The sequence below is a fragment of the Cydia amplana genome, chromosome 20, assembly GCF_948474715.1.
Source record: "Cydia amplana chromosome 20, ilCydAmpl1.1, whole genome shotgun sequence".
NCBI classification, from domain to species: Eukaryota; Metazoa; Arthropoda; class Insecta; order Lepidoptera; family Tortricidae; genus Cydia; species Cydia amplana.
Window position 1 is genome coordinate 8,422,568 of NC_086088.1, and position 19,058 is coordinate 8,441,625.

Genomic DNA, 19,058 nt, shown 5'->3' on the forward strand with positions numbered 1-19,058 from the left:
AATAATGTTAATTGAATCAAGTTCGGGCTCCCCGATGACGCCGTGCATCGTAATAGGGCTCCGGCGACGGCCCTTTTACGGAGCACCCTCCACGGAGCCGACAAAGGCGGTGATTAGCACGTAGAGACCAACTCTTGTCTTAGTGTAAGGCCTGAGTGGACGCTCGAGTTGGGCGTGCAGCGGGGCGGGGCGTGCGGCGTGCATATTAAACAAATGCAACCGTAAGTACCGTAACCGGCCTTAGTGCACGCTGCTCACATCACGCGTGAGCCGCTGCACGCCCCGCCGAACGCTCCGCTTCGAGCGTGCACTCAGGCCTTGCACTTAGTGCAAATTGCGGGCATTTTTCTCTGTCACTCTTATTACGCCTTCATTGGAGTAAAAGAGAAAGATCCCCGCAATTTGCGAATTTTGGTTTTCCCGGTAGCCCCTCTGGCCGAATGAGCAATTAAAAACTTACGATAACCTCAACTCAAACTCAATTGCTCAAAGGTTGACTGGAAGAGATCCCTTATAGGGATAAGTTCGCCTTTGTACATTGTATACATTCTTTTTAATTGTATCCTAACCTGCCTTATGTAGAATAAAGTGTTTACATACATACATATATAACCAATAGTGTAGTGAACTAAATTTTATTAAGGGAAAAATTCATCGCTTCGGGCCAGAATTGAACTTGCGACCTTGCGAAACACAGGCCCGATCGCTCTTAACCAACTGAGCTAACGAAGCTAAGCAGAAGCGTACGACTTTCTCAATTATTGTAGGTCTAACCAAACATACCTACTCAAAATACCTCTTTAGTAGCTGCAACTATCATCTGCAAAGATGCTGTGGCCAATGATGATGATGAACCAAACATACAATACACAACTGTTGTCTGCATTTAATCTTATCTTATACCTTTAAACGAGCAATTAATCTACATTAAATCACACCTACCTACGTACAGACCAGTCCTGTTCAAATTAAAAAAGGTACATGTCCATAACTTATTACTAGTACTTGCTTTAGCGCTTTCAGCGAAAACTCCAATCGAAACTAAATAATTTTGAATTTTTTGAAATAATTTTGATTAGGCATTTAATAAGGTACCTAAATCTTGTCAAAAACGGAAGAGATAGACTTCATTATAATAATTACATATCTAGGTGGTACTTTTATGTAATACTCCGCGGTGCACCGGTCTGAAGACATCTGTTGTTTCTAACGCTGCTTTAGATAAACGGTGTGATAAAATTGCAATTTTCTAACACAGCAAGCACCGTGTATCCTCTTCCGTTATTCATTTATATCTCATAATTAAGAAAAAACTAGACAGTATGCCATAAAGCCCGCAAAACACAATAAAATCCATTTACCGCTCAAAATTTATGATACCGCTAAACAACTCTTTAGCCAACAAGCAAATTTTGACAGTCGATGCATAACCTATTGTTTACACATGCGTGCCATTTTAGAAAAAACACAAAACCCTTTCTACGGACATCTGCCGAAATTAAATTGCTAAAAAACAGGCGCAAAAAGGCTCGATACGTTCCGATAGTTTTTGCAATACAATCAACCCTTTAAGTAAATATGGTGTAATCAGATTTCGGCATGTGCTATCTTTTTTTTAAGAAACCCGATCGCTCCTTGAGTGGAGTGTGCCAGTTCTTTTGTAGCTGACAAAATGTATTTGCTTTCGCTTGTCTTCCGGAAGAAAAAATGGCACGAGGCACGAGCCCTTTCGAACTATTGTGTTTGAAGATCGTTCTCCGATTCCAGCGTGTGGTGTAAAGTAAAGGGGCGACTGAAAAGCTGTCTTTGGAGCTGTGATTGCAGAAATTCACTTTTTACTGATGTCAAAACGTTTGCACCTTTATTTTTTAGAGACACAGATGCCATTGAATACATTGATAGAGAAATTATGAGTTTTGGTTTTTGCTTTCCACCAATGCTTCTAATAGTAAAACATATTGAGAAAAATAGTACTCGAACGTTGGTAATAACCAAGGAGTAGGTTGCTTTGCCTAGACCAAGATAATCCGCAGCTCCAAAAACACACAAAACTAATATTTTATATATACAGCGTGCCCGGTAATTAGTGGATAACCTTCTAACCACCGACAGAGCACCTTAGGCTGGTCCAGAAAATGCACTTATAGGCCTAGTAAAAGTTTCGTGGTTTTCGAGATAATCGAACTTTTCTGTCTTTTTTAATTGGAGCTAGCCATTAAAACAGACAGAAAAGTTCGATTATCTCGAAAACCACGAAACTTTTACTAGACCTATAATTGCATTTTCTGGACCAGCCTAAGGTGCTTTGTCGGTGGTTAGAAGGTTATCCACTAATTACCGGGCACCCTGTATAGTTTTTCAGTTGAAACAAAAAGATAAATACGGTCCTCTTCTATTACTTAGCATGTGTTTGGTCAAGCACATTTTAGAAAATGCGCTCTTCTGTGGACAATACAATTAAATTTAAAAGTAGAATGTCTTGGGTGAGACTTGAACTCACGGCCTGCCTCGAAGCTTAATAGCATCGTTCGCAGACGTTTCTACTTGTAAAAAATTAATACAGTAAAAGTTGACGACCCGGGTAAATATAGATGTCAGGATTTTCTTGTTTAAGTCTCAAGTACCTACTGAAAAAAATATCGCGCCTGTAAAGGTGAAGCATAAACATTTTCTTTGGACTTTGCTTCTACAGACATTCTACAGGAGAGATGTGAACGAGTTAACCATACAATAAAATGTATATGATCCGCTTGCTACCTACTTATGTAGGTACTTATTGCATTCATGATGTTGATATATGATATATAATGCTCTGTTGATGTAGTCAACGGCCACAATAGTTTTATCCGCTAAAGGGGTGTTCAGACCCTTCCCATTATTTGGCACGATTGATAAATACCACGACAATGCATTCGCTACCAGTGCAAATATTGCACTAAATCCTTTTGCAAACAAACACCAAATTGACAAAACTACAATGTATCTACGTAATTCCGTTCAAGAGGTACCTACTCATTACTCATGATTTAAAAATACCTACTGCTATAATGTGATGAATGTTGATGAACAACATACTTGTCACATCACAAACTAGGTACCTAATACTAATTTATATGTACGAAGCCCTCCCGACGGTATGACGCTGGTGCCCTGGAGTATGGGGAGGCCTCTGGTTTGGGATGCAACGTGTGTAGACACTTTTGCCGTGTCCCACTTACCGGGCACTAGCTCTGGTGCTGGTCATGCGGCCACGACGGCCGAGGATAACAAACGGCGCAAGTACAGCACTCTCGGCAGTGGCTACATATTTGAGCCTTTTGGGGTCGAAACGTTAGGGTCGTGGGGGCCCAGCGCCCGGCGCTTATTTAAGGATTTGGCGTCGCGTTTGGTCGATGCCTCGGGTGACCAGATAGTCTGGCGTTAAATTAAACACAAGTCGTCTCCTTCACGATTTTCGTAGACATCTCTTCTAAATACCTAAAACTGGTATGGATGTGTTCCTCGTGGTCTCTAGAATACGAATTGACCGGTTTTAGTTTATGGAGAGGGGGACGTGTCGATAAAAAGGGGGGGAATGTGGGCGGCCGACCAGCATTGATATTTGTTCACATCTTGAGTCCTATGGGACCGATCGGTTCGTTTCAGGTGTCGTTTGAAAGAGTATTAAACGTGCTATTATTGCTTCATAATAACTGTAGTCATAACTGTAGTCGTTTAGAAAATATTTTAAAATATATGATTTTTTACCGTGCATGGATGGCATAAGTACTGACAAAACATGCGTCTAACTCAATAAATTATAACTTTACCGCAATTAATGTTATTACAAAATATACGAGAAATTTCATTAGCTTTCTAAAAACATAAGGTTTATTGGTGTATGGTATTATATAACCATGTAATGATGAATTTTGTTCAGCATGGGTCACTACGCACCGTCACGTAAATGGCGGGCGACCGACCACAACTGTTCATTGTTTCTCGGGTTCTATTTTACTGATCAATTGGTGATGGATACCATTAGAAAGAATGTTAAATGTACAATAATTGGTTTCTAATAACCGTAGTCATAACTGTAGTCATTTACAAAATAATTGAAAATATATGATTTTTACCATGCATGGACATAAGTACTGGTAAAACATGCTTCTAACTCAATAGATTATAACATTACCGCAATAAATATTTTCAAAATATACGGGAAATTTTATGAGCTATCCAAAAATATAAGTTTTATTGCTTTATAATGTTGTATAACTATTGAATTTTGTTCAGCATGGGTACTGTGCACCGTCACGTAAATGGAGCCCGGCCATCGTTGAGTTTTCATTATATTTCAGGTTCTATTTTTCTGATACATGGTGGATACCATTTGCAAGCATATTAAATTTTCTGTGAATACTCGATTGTTTGAAATCTGAGGCCCAAAATAACCATTTTAAAAATATTAAAGAAAATGTTTAATTTTTACCTTAGAGGTTTGCTTAGTGACTGAAATAATTTGAGAAAGAGATAATGTAGTAAATATAGCGTGAAATTTTTAGAGTAAAATGAGCAAACTATTTATTAACTTTCCAAAAATATTGTTTAGTTACCGTACAACTATAAACATATATGTAGGTATGCCAGGACCAATTTCGCCAAGCAAGCAAACACACGGCGCGGCGAGCGCCTGGTAGACCAGCAGCATTCTATTATTGTTTGACAGTACATTTTATAATGTAGGTATCCAAAATGATAAAATATCGATATAAATGATGGTTTGTTTGTTTTGTTTTTTTATCACAGGAAACTTAAGTATAGTTTGACTCTTTTGACAAAAGCCCAGTTCTAGGTTCATAACATCGTTAAGTTCGTAGCTTTCATGATTGCAAAACCACTGCATATGAAGTACTTAATATCTGTGTTGTTATTTGACTCACGCGTCTACACGTAAAACGTTTTCAAACCCACTCCGTAGTTAATAATTTAAAATCACCTTTTTAGTGAGATCTGAGGCTTGTGGCGTTAAAGAGATATTTGTCGCCGCACGCTCCAGGATGCAAAATAAGTGACTACTATTTGAGTAGCAGCGTATGTCCACATAATAACTATCCGTGAAGTCCGGTTTTAAGTATAGTAATAGTAAGATAAGGTCAATATTGAGTAAACTATCTATATTATATTTATTTACTATTTTATTTTACGGTCTAATTTATAGTTTTTGCTTACCTATTGATTCATTGGCGTTTGGCATTGTAGTTTTAGCTTGTAAGTATGACTCTATTGACAGTTATAAGATGTACTACGGTATTTAAATAACGCTCGTCTGTAACTACATGATCTTAGATCTATAATAGCGACTCATAACTTCTCTGTTCGACTGTAAGTCATACAAGAGAGTTAAGTAGCGATTGCGATATAAAAAGCTATAAGTAGAAGGCTTTATCACGCGTTTAGAACCTTAAGTGCAAATTGCAGATTATTACTCATATAGATGTTAAGGTTGTTCAATTCACTTTGAGCTATAAGCTATAATACTAGCAGCTTAACATGCAATATAGCGCCCAAAACAGCTACTGTAGATCTTAAATCTTTAGATGAACCTTTTAAACACTTTTATCTCACCAGAGCCTGTAAACTGTAAACTAAGACTATAGATGTAGCTATTCTAGAGCCAGGCTGTCTTTAGGTAAGAAAATAGGTGCTAAGTGTCGCCTAATTGTTTGTTGGGATTTATATGACGGTGCGCAGTGACCCATGCTGAACAAAATTCATTATTACTTGGTTATATAATATCTTACACCAATAAATCTTATGTTTTTGGAAAGATAATAAAATGTCTCGTATATTTTGTAAATACATTAATTGCGATAAAGTTATAATTTATTAAGTTAGAACCATGTTTTAGCAGTACTTATGTGCATGCACGGTAAAAAATCATGTTTTCAATTATTTTGAAAATGACTAAAGTTATGACTACAGTTATTGAAAACCAATTATAGTACGTTTAATATTCTTTCAAATGGTATCTATCACGAACTGATCAATAAAATAAAACCCGAGAAATAATGAAAAGTTGACACCGATCTCCTGCCATTTACGTGACGGCGCTTAGTGACCCATGTTGAACAAAATTCGTAATTACTTGGTTATATAATATCATACACCAATAAAACTTATATTTTTGGAAAGCTAATGAAATTTCACGTACATTTTGTAAGAATATTATTGGAGTAAAGTTATAATTTATTGAGTTAGACGCATATTTTATCAGTACTTATGCCATCCATGCACGGTAAAAAAATCAAATATTTTAAAATATTTTGTAAATTACTAAAGTTATGACTACGGCTATTAGAAACCATTTATTGTACGTTTAATAACCTTTCAAATGGTACCTATCAGCAATTGATCAATAAAATAGAACCCGAGAAATAATGAAAAGTTTACGTCGGTCGCCCGCCATTTACGTGACGGTGCGTAGTGACCCATGCTGAACAAAATTCGTTATTAATTGGTTATATAATATCATACGCCAATAAAACTTATGTTTTTGGTAAGCTAATGAAATGTCTCGTATATTTTGTAATAAAATAATTGCGGTATTGTTGTAATTTATTGAGTTAGGCGCATATTTAATCAGTACTTATGCCATCCATGCACGGTATAAAATCAAATATTTTAAAATATTTTGTAAACGACTACAGTTATGACTACGGTTATTATGAAACAATAATAGCACGTTTAATACTCTTTCAAACGACACCTCACACGAACCGATCGGTCCCATAGGACTCAAGATGTGAACAAATATCAATAATGGTCGGCCGCCATCTTTGCCCCCCTTTTTTTCGACCCGTCCCCCACTCCATAAACTAAAACCGGTCATTTCGTATTCTAGAGATCACGAGGAACACATCCATACCAGTTTTAGGTATTTAGAAGAGATGTCGACGACTTTTCTCGAAACAGGCCGATTTCCACCTGTCTAAGAGGGCAGGCCAGTATTTTGCCCAGAGAATTAGTATAGCTATTCAACGGGGAAATGCGGCCAGCCTGCTGGGTACACTGCCTGCTGGCGGTGAGTTGGAGGGTGTATTTTATTTGTAGGTTTTTTTTTTTTTTTTTTTGTTATTAATGTGTATTTTTAGAGTGAGTTGACGAAGCCTGTTGCGGATTTTATCGCTGTAGTTTTTTGTGACGATGCCTGTAGCTGATTGTAAGTTTGTGTTTACCTGACGAAGCCTGCGTTGCGGATATAAAAGTATGGTCTCTGAATAAACTAATAAATGTACGAAGTAGGTACCTATACATTGCGATTATCTTACACCTTGGTGTTGTATGGAAAGAACTGTGTATGGAAGATTTTTTTTACAATAATCAGGTGTTTTTATCCTGGAACCTGGTGACATCTGGAGCCAGATGTGTCAGAAAAAGAACTTTGTAATCAAAATTGGGCCTTTTATTTGGCCTAGTGATAAACTAGTTTTTTCCATTTTTATCATAATCTGACATAAAAGTTATAATTTTACCTACAGTTGTGTGCCAAAGTTTCCCGTACCGTAATCTCAACAGCAAACAGCCAACATTAACCAACCCCGATACTCGAACGCCGGCTAAATCCCCCCTATTCAAACAAGTTGACCACTTGCCACTTGAATCCTTGACAATACTTCACCTGTCAAAACAAGTCCTCACAGGTGGCTCTGCACCTGAACACAGTGAAATAATTAACAATTATCCTGACTCTTAGTCAAAAATAAAAGAATTCGTCCGTTGGGCTCGCGTGCGCGCTGCGTGTTAAATGATAGTTTTGATAAGTTTTATTTTATTTGCACGTTTTAACTTTTTTACTCGGAGATATTATTTGGGAACCTGAAATGTGAAATTTTGTAGGTAGGTACCTACTTAGTTTTATTTAGATGATGAGTTGTTTGGATGTTCGTTGCAAAATTTTCTTTCTAGATGAATAAATTAGGACATCTTTTTAGGGTTCCGTACCCAAAAGGTAAAAACGGGTCCCTATTACTAAGACTCCGCTGTCCGTCCGTCCGTCCGTCCGTCCGTTCGTCTGTCACCAGGCTGTATCTCACGAACCGTGATAGCTAGACAGTTGAAATTTTCACAGATGATGTATTTCTGTTGCCGCTATAACAACAAATACTAAAAACAAAATAAAATAAAGATTTAAGTGGGGCTCCCATACAACAAACGTGATTTTTGACCGAAGTTAAGCAACGTCGAGCGGGGTCAGTACTTGGATGGGTGACCGTTTTTTTGCTTGTTTTTTGTTGATGGTGCGGAACCCTCCGTGCGCGAGTCCGACTCGCACTTGGCCGGTTTTTATTTCAAGTTTGTTTTGTTCTTTCTGTTAGTGAGATGCTCAATTAGTAATAAGTTATTTTTATAATAAGAACTATCTATGTCTTAACAAAGACACATTTCACGGCGATATATTCCACGGAAGTAAGATAAGTACCTATCTATATTTGTGTAGGATTTATAAACTTTATACACGAGAAAAAAAATCTTTTAAAACCATTGAAATTGTATTAACGTTTAATGGTTTAAACAGTTCCATATGAGCCTATCGAACCAAGCAGTAAAGTTTACTGTTTGTACATTACGTACAGTACGTATGTACATTTGTTGATATTGTAAAAGCACTTAATCTTAATGAAATCATTTTAATGTGTGCTCGATAGATCATATTTTTTTCAGTGTACAATCTAAAGGAAATCAAACAAACTTCAAATATATACTTCAATAGTTCAGTTTTTATCGTGCGCCTTCTATTCGGAACTAATAAATAACAATATTTGACGTCGCCATATTTGTTTAATATAAAACAAATATGGCGACTGTATGTATGTAGGTACCTATAGTTTATACCTACTTATACTAGCAGTCTTAGCTTGCTTTTGTATGGCGCATACCTACAGAAATACGTCCCTTCCACCCTCCGCGGAATTCCTTCAAAATCTGGAGCTCTCATCAATATCCCGGCAAAAACTCACGCAAAAAGGGTTCCACCGATTTTTATTTGATGGAATCCTTCGGCTAAGTATGAGAGGAGCTGGCAAAGGGCCGCGACGGCAAAAATGTGCATAATTGGCGGCGCAAGAAAAAACTGTTCAAAAAGTCGACCTCTAAAATGGTACGAAAAAGTGCGATACAGGGTGAGCGATGCAGTTAGGGGATTTCGGTAATATTGTACATTTTACGTAAAGGTTTGTATGTCCTGTATACTAAATAACGCGAAAATGGTCAAAATGGAATGGATTTAAATGCAATAGAATGCAGATATAATTTGAATTAGGATATTATTGAATCCTTTCTGGATTATATTTACCCCTGATGGCATGAAATTGATATTTTACGTGCCAATGGAATACAAGTGCCGATCAAGAAATGTTGCGGGCAAAAGTTAGTTAGTTATAGTTAAGTTACTGTGGTGCTAGGACCCGAACTGGATCTTGGCCTTCGACCTGGCGTGGCTCACTCCGCGATTTCGTCGCTTTGCTACAGGTAGCTAAAGACATCCGTTCCACACCAATTTTGGTGGCTAGCCATAAGCCGCGCGTGGCGCTGTTGCCACCTAGCGGCCATATCTGTGCTGATCGTAACAAACGCGTTTTTTTAGAGAGTCTTCAGTACCTAGATTATTTATTCTGTGCTCCGACACCAAAGACTGCCATGCTTCTCTATCCAAAGCCGTTTCTGTCCAAGCGACGGTGCTGAGTTCGCTGAGGTATTTTTGCGCTTCGTCTCTCCAGCAGTACCGAGGAGGCGGCATTGTAGGGTCATTGCTAGGGTAGTTTTCGTCCAAGCTCTAGTTTTCGTCCACTTGACAGATTAGCAAATAACATATTTGATATTTAATTTCCTACTTGCGAAATATCATTTTTATGTAGATAGATATTGTTTCAACATTAAGGATTGCAATAAGTCCAAATTTGTGCACCAACGTAGGTTTGTATTCAAATTTGGTCAGGTAGACGAAAACTAGAGCTGGACGAAAACTAACGCACCTACCCTATATAGTTGGTCCCTTTAAAGTAAAAGTACTTAGCATCATATTTTATCATTTTAATCACGTTTTGATTTCCAGGGTAAGATGATATAGGCACATTTAACATACATAAGTTGGGGTCTAAAAATAAATGTCTTAATCAACTACATTTTACGACATACCTTTTAAAAAGTCGTAGCATAGTTTTAATTGTATCAGTCCAATAATTGTGCATTAATAGTACAAGAGCACGAGACCTTTAATAACTTTATAGCTAATTATGCATTAAATGCATATAATGTATTATTTTGTATGTATTTACTATGTATAATTAAAGATCGCATTACTTAAATAATAATAATAATGGGTACCTTCTTAGACAGCATGCCGACTATGGTTAAATTAATAATAGGTATATAAATTTATACGTACATACTGTAGGTAATCAGCTGTTTATGTGGCTCATTATTGACTTGTAGATATTTACAGAGTTGTAAAAAAAAATACAGAGTTGTACAATGAAGAGTAGGTTGCAGTGACGGAGTGCCCATAGAACTCGAATCCCACTGCCTGTACATATTAAGATTATTAAATTGAGTTTCTTTTCCTTCAGGTCTTGATAAAAAGTAAGCCAAATTGTATGTATGTATAATATATTCCGAATTAGGAATAATAATTTCACGTGCGTGGGTTACCGCATATGGTGCAGATTTAATTTATTTAATGACTCAAGGTTACTTTATTTTTTTAAATAAGATTCAAGCTTAATAATCTGTTTTAACCATACCTCCCATACAAATTATTATTAGTATGGGAGGTATGGTTAGGAAATGAGCTTTCTCTATGGTTAAAGTCGCAAAAATGGCGGCGTGAAACTGACAGCTCGAAGACAGCCTGTATAAGGATGCATTTCTATAAGGATTGATTTATTCAAATCGAAAAGCTTTTGATAGTGCCCTTCGCCGCGGGGCCACGAATTATTTGTTTTTGAATGGCAATTATATTTTATTTTATTAAACGCATGAAGTCTAAGTTTCCGAGAATGTCTGATTGGCTGGAATGATCGGTTTCCTAAATATCGTTTAGATGTGCGGGTGGTACGTGATTGGGGGATTCTAATTGACTATTAAAGTATTAAGAAGAGTTAAGACGCGTGCCAAAGTCATTTATTGTATTGAGTATGTTCATTTTTTAAACTTAAACCTAAAACTTAAGTGCAGTGTAAATATTATTATTGCACCACAAAGAAAACAAATTCAAAAACAGGTAGCGCACGAATTAATTAGAGGAATAAAATTACACATAGTTGCCGATTCAAAACTTTCACGATTTTTACTCATTATTAATCACAACGACAGGACTTAATCGCGTCAAAGTAAGTTTTAATTTTACTAAGTATTTGTGCTAGTTTTCGTCTATTTGTGTCTAGTTTTTGTTTTTTATGTTGGTCTAATCTCTGACTAGTTGGGCCGTAAGAGTCAAATTTGTTTGAAATTTGGTTAGGGGTAGTTAATCCCGAGTTCAAATCCCGATAGACGCAAACACATTTAACTATTGACACTGAATTGCAATCGCTTGAAATTAAATCAATCTGCTCGGTGGTCGGCACGGCATAGTTAATATGCTCTTAAGAGCATGTTTTGCATGTGATATTAATATCACATGCAAAACATCTGTCATCAAAAAACTAGAGATAAACTACTAAAAATCGCACTCGACAAAAAAATGTCATATGCATACGCCATCTGGTCAGTATAAAAAGGTATATGCAGATCGCGCAAAAAATCGCTAAAAAGCGCACAGACAAAAAATGTTTGAATAAAACTATGGTTTGCCATCGACAATTTTGATGGTTTTTTTATTCGCGGCATGTGCCACGTTTCCGCCTGCCGCGGTCTTTCGGCATTAGTCAGTTTTTTAATTTAATTTTGCGTGTTTACTGTTTAATGTAATGTCTGGCCTGGTTTCAGATTCGTAGGTTATGGTCATTAAATAACAGCGCACCTACCTACCATAAGTATTATGTCATAAGAACCTTACGTTTAACTGATTGCCAAATTGCCAAATATGTAGATTTTTCGATATAGATTCAGCTATAATTTCTCCTTATTTACGTATTTTCTAATATCGAGCCCGATGAAATCGCGATTAAATGACGAATCCATGTTTTCTATTTAATATAACGTGAGAAAATTCAAAATAATGATATTTTTTTAATAAAACTACTTTTTCTGATGTAGGTATGCAAGTAGTACATTTAAATAGCACGTCAAAGGTAAATTATATAGTTAAACGTTTTGGTGAAATGTATTGCCGAGTACTGTTTTAAGGACCATAGCGACAGCAAATAACAGCGCAATGAATTACTGTGCAATTAACTACATAAATGATATTAATTCTGCGCATTTTTATCATTCACCCGCTGTGAGCTTTGAGGCTTTTTACCATAAAGTTCCGGTGTTTTTTTTTTACTTTAGGCACTTTCGCTATTAGGCAAAGCAACATTCATCTGCCAGCACACTCCACTATTAACCACATGCTGCGAATCGCAAAATTAATTACACATCTAAAAAATAAACCTTTCTAATGGTTCGTTTTCGTAAAAAACGAGAGTCTGAGCACGTGTCAAGTTTTTTGAATTTTCCCTTTTGTGAGAGCAAGGCATGGTCCCAACCTCCCAACAATTGCTGATCAAATTAAGAAAAAAGTGCCTTGCCCTATGCCATTACGAGAATATTGTGGATAAGTCATTGAATTGAAAGTAAATGAATAAACATATAAATACATATCCGTGGCTCTAGTGAAAAGGGGAATAAATGTCATATGGAACTATAGCATTTTTCATGTTAGCTGCGCGGGATTTGTACCCTTTTTCACCAGACCGACAGTTTGTTTTTGAAATGCACAATCAAATTTAGTTTGTAGACATTACAAAACAAGATGAAAGATAAACAGGATACTTCTATCTAACACAAAAAAAACCGGCTTCAATTCTGCAACTTAAAAGAAACTGATTAAAATGATTAATTGATATCCAGGCTAATACAAAGAAATTATCACTAAGGAGGCATAAGAGCCTTCTAATTCAAAAAGGCAAGATCCACACTAAACTACCGCCGTCACAGAAACCGCGGAAGTGGCCACAGCGCTCGCTCTTCCTGTCTTTTTACCTTCCTTGCCAAATTCACTTTTTATCCCGCTTTTTTATTTTTCGACATGCAACAATTAAGACGGATGCGTATGGCTCGTGCGCGCGCTCGTGCCAGTCAGCTGCGATGACGATTTTACTTTTTATAAAAAAAAAAAAACAAATGCTGCAATTGTTTATGGTTGTCGTGTTTTCTTGGCGGCCAGTAATGTTAATTACATGGGCAGTGCTCAGTGTTCTAGATTTTTTAGCATGTATAGTTAGTCAAACCAATTTGTCAGTAAATAAGAACAAAAAACTATACTCATCCTTTTCTTTTGTGTGCTAGTACTAGTGTAAGACAAAAATAGTATGATTCTCTCTGTCTGTGTTTGAAATGAGACAGTCCTTTGACAAACTATAAATTCGAAAGTTTATTAGCCTTTGAGTATATAGCCTAAGGAGATGTGATACACGGGCGACCCCCTCCGGCAAAGTACATTGGTCAACTGTTCAAACACGTTATATAAAACTACTTGAAGTCGCTTCACCGCCATTTTGCATCGTTCCGTGTCGCGAGTCGTTTCTCTTAAAAAATGGTGACTTGTTCAGTATTATCGTGTAAAAGGTGATCTGATAGCTCAAATTCGCAACAATATTGCGTTTCCTATCGTAAATAAGTATTTATACTAACTATTAAATCTGCCCTGCTAATAGTAAGTGCAGTACTTGCATGAAAATCATCGTTTAAATAAAGAACTTATTCAAAGAGAACAAGATAAACAATTGCATGACTTTTCAACTGCGATTACTGCATATGTTGTTAGCACGGCAGAAATGTATATTGAAGTACAATCTCCATTTAAAGAAAAAACCGTTGCGATACATAAACGACAGAAAAATGTAAACATGAATACAGTGGTACGGGGACGAATCGGTCTTAAGGGATGTGACAAAGTCAAAAAAGCGACTCAACATTTGAATGATTGAATGAATCATTCATTCATTCAATCACTGCAGTTTGTTTAATATAGCTGATCAAGCAAATAATGTCAGTAAAAAAAAGGCGCGAAATTCAAATCTATATATATAAACGTGAAAGACCTGACTGACTGACTTAAATCAACGCCCAGCCCAAACCGCTGGGACTAGAAAGTCCAAATTTGGCAAGTAGGTTCCTTATAAGGTCTAGGGGTCCACTAAGAAAGGATTTTTCAAAATTCATCCCCTAAAGGGGTGAAATGGGGGTCCAAAATTAAAAAAAAACTCTCCTGCGCGTGCGAAGCCGCGGGCAAAAGCTAGTTTTCTATAAACCCGGAAAACCCGCGGGCGACAGTTCATTCCACAGTTTAGCTGTGCGTGCGGGCTAAGACACAAGGACACATAAATACAGACAACCATACATACAAACAATCATTTTATTGTCTACCTAATATCTTCAATGTACAGAATTTTCACTTTTACAATTTTATAATAAATAGTATAAGACAATTCAGTTCATTCATCAAACTGATTTGACTCATTCTTTAGATGTGACCCATCACTATTATGTTCGTATGTATGCTGCATAATTATGTGAAAACTCTGTCTGTGTGCGTGTAATTTTTGATGTGTTGAATTTTATTGTAGTGTGCGTTTGTCGCAACAGCAAAATCTGTGTCTGTTGAGTTACTTATCTTTTGGTGGTGTGCTGTAGGTGTTTACCTCGCCCCCCGCTTAAAGTGGTGAAAAAATTTGTTCGAAGAGTTTACGTTATCACATCTCCTTAGGCTATATACTCAAAGTTATTAGCACATGTAAACATGAACTGTAGTGATTTTTAAAAAATTTAAATGAACTTGTCTTGGGCCGGAGAATTAGATATGACCTTTAATATTGTAAATTGCCTATTATATATATCTTGCCCATAATAACTTGAATATGTAAGAGTTATGGATTCCTACTTATTTTTTGCCGGGCAATCTATAGATATTGGCAGGTGATGACCATAACCATCTTTAGCTCTAGATCAATAATTTGTATCCTCTGTCCATCCAAACTCAAATTACAAAACAACCAATAAACTAACCTTTTAATCCATTTCTTTCACAGATATTACATTATTTATAGTCCAAGTAAAACAGCCAAATGGCGCGGAAGGGCAGGCTGGCAAAAAACCGCGATCTCGCGGCGGATAATTAAGGTGAATCTAAAAAAAGTTTCGCTTACCTGAGCTAGAAATGTGGATACAGGTGGATTAGCGTTGACTTCACGACACGTGGCTTGATAAGGTTTTTGGAGCTTACCTTATAATTTTGCAAATATTGATACTTTTTTCCGGAAAGTAAACTAAAATGTTTAATTAAAAAAATTACATGAAGAAAATTACATGAAGTTAGTTAAAGAACATAAGTACTTGCAGTGTTTCGCTAACTGCTTACAATGTCAAAAATAAAACAAGTTTTTATAAACTAATAAATTAACAGCTCTACTCTTAAACATAGTGATTCAGCGTGGAAATGCTGCCAGCATCCTCGGCACCATGCCACAGAGGCCAACTTTAGAAATATACTTCTAGTTTTATAGGATTCTTAATTAAGTAAATTTTAATTATTTACATAGTTTGAATGGCATATGATATATGGTGAATGGCATAAAAAAGTTGCTATAGTAAATTTTTTTTTAATAAAGCTAGGACTCCATTCTACCAAATTCCTAGAAAGTTTATTAAATAAATGATCTGTCTGTTTAATGAAAAATCTACAGGTAGGAATATAACAAAAGAACAGAAGTGCTTTTGTATTTGTTTATACATGTAGGATATATAGGTAATGAATTGATAAGAAATTTACATACGCACATGGGACGTAGGTATGTAAACTTAACTACATTACATTAAAAAAACGGGAGTGCCGGCAGAAGTGAAAACTCAATGACTAGTGCAAAATGTCTGTATAATTGAGGTTAACGCCATCTAGCGTTATTTCGTCGCATTACTTGAAAGTCTTGAAACCCCTAAGCACATCACTGTTAGTACTCGAGTTATATTAGTACCAGTTAGAGGGAAAGTCACTAGATGGCATGGCATTAAATCAATAAAGAAAAACTCAATGACACTGTAACAGTTTTTCGATCAGGTCACGTGTCCGTCTTATGTCTTACGAATCTTACCTGTCGCGAGTTTAACATTTTTTCCCCATCACAAAAAGTGCACAGCGCCGCTAAAGAAGTTTTCACTTCAAAAACATGTAAGTAAGCACTCGAACTCTGCTGCCTGTCGACATAGCGACAACATAAGAACTCCAACAAAATAATATGGTACTACGACACTACGAGTAATTACTGTACAATAAAAAAACCATAGAGTTATTGAACTCTATGTATACTTTTTATGTTCGGTAGTGTCATCATAGGCTAAGGGCCAGCTTTAGACAATTTGATTACATATGGCTCCATTCCATTTGATTTTATACCTTAACGTGATAGTCTGAAAGTTCTCATTAAGTAATTACAACCATTACGTATTTTTGCACCATTTTTTTGCATCTAAGAGTTAATTACTCAACCAATAAGATTGAGATTATAAAGCATAAAACTCTGTCACAAATCTTCAAATAATAATGTTACAAATTCCCTAGAGTTTAAATGACATACGACTTTTTTCCAATAGCCTTAACGCACGTGCGTTTTTCTAGCGTATTTTTTCTACTACTTGACCTGTGATCTTCGCGAAGGTTAAGCGTAACGTTTTTATGCTAGTTGTTATGTGGCGTGGAGTAAAACACAGTTTGACGTTTCAAACTAGACTGATTTAATTCGGGACGTAGTACTGCTTATAAGGGAGACAAATCTCATTAAGATATTAGGGTAAACATGAGAACAGTAAATACATTTTGGTCTCAGGACCATTTAAGATAACTTAACACTAATTACAAATAACACATTAAGACATGAGGATGTTTACAATTATAGATGGGAAGTGTAAATAAAGTAACTAACAAACTAATTAGGATTTCAAAGTACAAAGCTATTGGGAAAGGTAAATAAACTTGTGAGTAACAACTTAATAACTAAAACTAGGTATATAGATCATATTATATAACACCTCCCCCCTTAGAATAAAGATTGGGCGTTAGCGCCTGATCTTTTAGATGTCGTAGAAATAGTAGAAGCGGGTGATATTGGTTGACAACGTGGTTCGACGTCTTCATCTTCATCTTCTGTGACGCAGCTAGTTGAAATTGTAGTCATGGGGATTGCGACATGGGTTCTCTGTTGTCGGGATGAATTTGCGAAGCAGTTATTAAATATCTGGATGCATCCGTTGGAGTCTCGGTTTGGAGAATTTGGTGCTCGACGGCGTAGGAGAAGTCCATTGGGACAGCGTTTGCATATTTTGTATACGATATAGGCTAACATCATTATTCCAAGTGTAAAGTAAATCCAAGAGAAGGTGGATGTGTTTCTTTGAGTAAAGGTTGTGGATTTGATTTTCTTTATTTCATCTCCATATTTGTCTATATGGGTTTTTATCTGTCTTAAGGAATCCAAAGGTAATTCACTAATTTTGATAGGTATGAGGTCGGGTTTCTCTATGTTTTTGTATTCTTCGAAACAGTCATCTGTTCTTATGTCGGGTATTATGATAGGATAACTTATGTTTTCTTCTGAATTTCGGTATGCTGACAACGTGCTGTATCCGGTGTGAAGTTTACAGTTTATCGGTAGAGTTAGTATGCCTGCGCCTTGTATTTTATGGTGCGTGACTTCGTTAGCGCACTGGAGGACGCAGTTGGTTTCATCGGACAATATGTAGAGCCATTTGTTATTATCTATGTACTGAAATGTGTTAATGTCGGCCTCGAAGGTTGAAGTGATGCAGATTTTTGGAAGGGATTTGGAGATGCTATGAAGTATTTGAAGCTCGCAAAGGGGGCGAGCTGTAGCGTCGTAAGCGATGAGGTTGGTGCAGACTTTCTTCTCGGCGGTGTACGTTGTGCAGGTGTCTAGGTTGCTCGTTGACACATAGGTTTGACCGTTTGGGTTCGTAGCCAGGTACACGTGCTCGGGAAGGATAGTTGTATGAAGAGAGGAGTTCGGATGTTTGATAGGGATTGAGTAAACATGATATAGGTCAAGGGGATCGTTTTGAATTAAGGGAAATGTTAATATATATACAAGTTTATCTGAATACACATATGCTGATAAGGACGAAGATTCTAAAATTGTATGGATATTTTGAGGGGTAACAGTGACGACTAGATGTTTATTTGTACGAATGTGGTTAGATAGGAGGAGTTCTTGATAGAGTTTTTTCAAAGATATAATTGATGGGTGAATTGTATTTGTTTTTGCAAAAAGAATGCTTGTTAAGCAATCGTTAATTTCGTTTTCGAGATTTATTACGGATTCTAGGATTTGAAGTGAAATAGTTGACACATCTTGGCTAGCTTTGAGACTAAATATCAATGATTGGGTAGAGTTCAAATATTTATTTAGGCGTTCTATATTTTCATTAATAATAAATTCGTCGTAGGTAATCTTAAGGATAGTTTCATTGAAGGTTTTAACTGTAGATGAAATAATTTGAGTTTGTTCGAGCATGAGCGAAGAAAGGTCGGAATCTTGTTTTTCAAGTTGATTTATACAATCGTCATAACGCTTGGCGTCTCTGGCATCAGGTGTGCCGATGAGCCATTTGAGAATTGGGCTAAGAGCATCTAGTAATTCGCGTTTTTGTCTTGCGTTTTTACCTAAATACATATTTAATTCAGAAAGACGGTTTTCAATTTTATCTAAGTTCATTTTTAAAAACGATTTGGTTGATTCTACGTGGGTGAAATTGTTGTATTGAGTTGAGATGATGTGGAATTTATTTGCTAGTCTTGTAAGTGAGTCTCTTGCAATAAAGAGGGGCCTAAGGTCTCTATAGATAACAAGTTTCCAAGATTCGTCGCT

The 19,058-nt window shown here is 36.5% G+C and overlaps 2 protein-coding genes across 2 annotated transcripts in view; one reads left to right on the forward strand and one right to left on the reverse strand.

Annotated features, from left to right (window-relative positions):
- Nucleotides 1–19,058, forward strand: part of LOC134657586 (transmembrane protein 80-like) — a 418,575-nt gene that overhangs the window by 319,592 nt on the left and 79,925 nt on the right. The window lies entirely within an intron of this gene.
- Nucleotides 16,916–18,863, reverse strand: LOC134657671 (uncharacterized). Its single transcript, XM_063513233.1, has one exon. The coding sequence runs from the start codon at nucleotides 18,861–18,863 to the stop codon at nucleotides 17,214–17,216; it is 1,650 nt and encodes a 549-aa protein (XP_063369303.1). The 3' UTR covers nucleotides 16,916–17,213.

Bases quoted from the DNA above. Each gene is read 5' to 3' on its own strand.
- LOC134657671 (XM_063513233.1), bottom strand. From the start codon at position 18,863: ATGTATTTAGGTAAAAACGCAAGACAAAAACGCGAATTACTAGATGCT.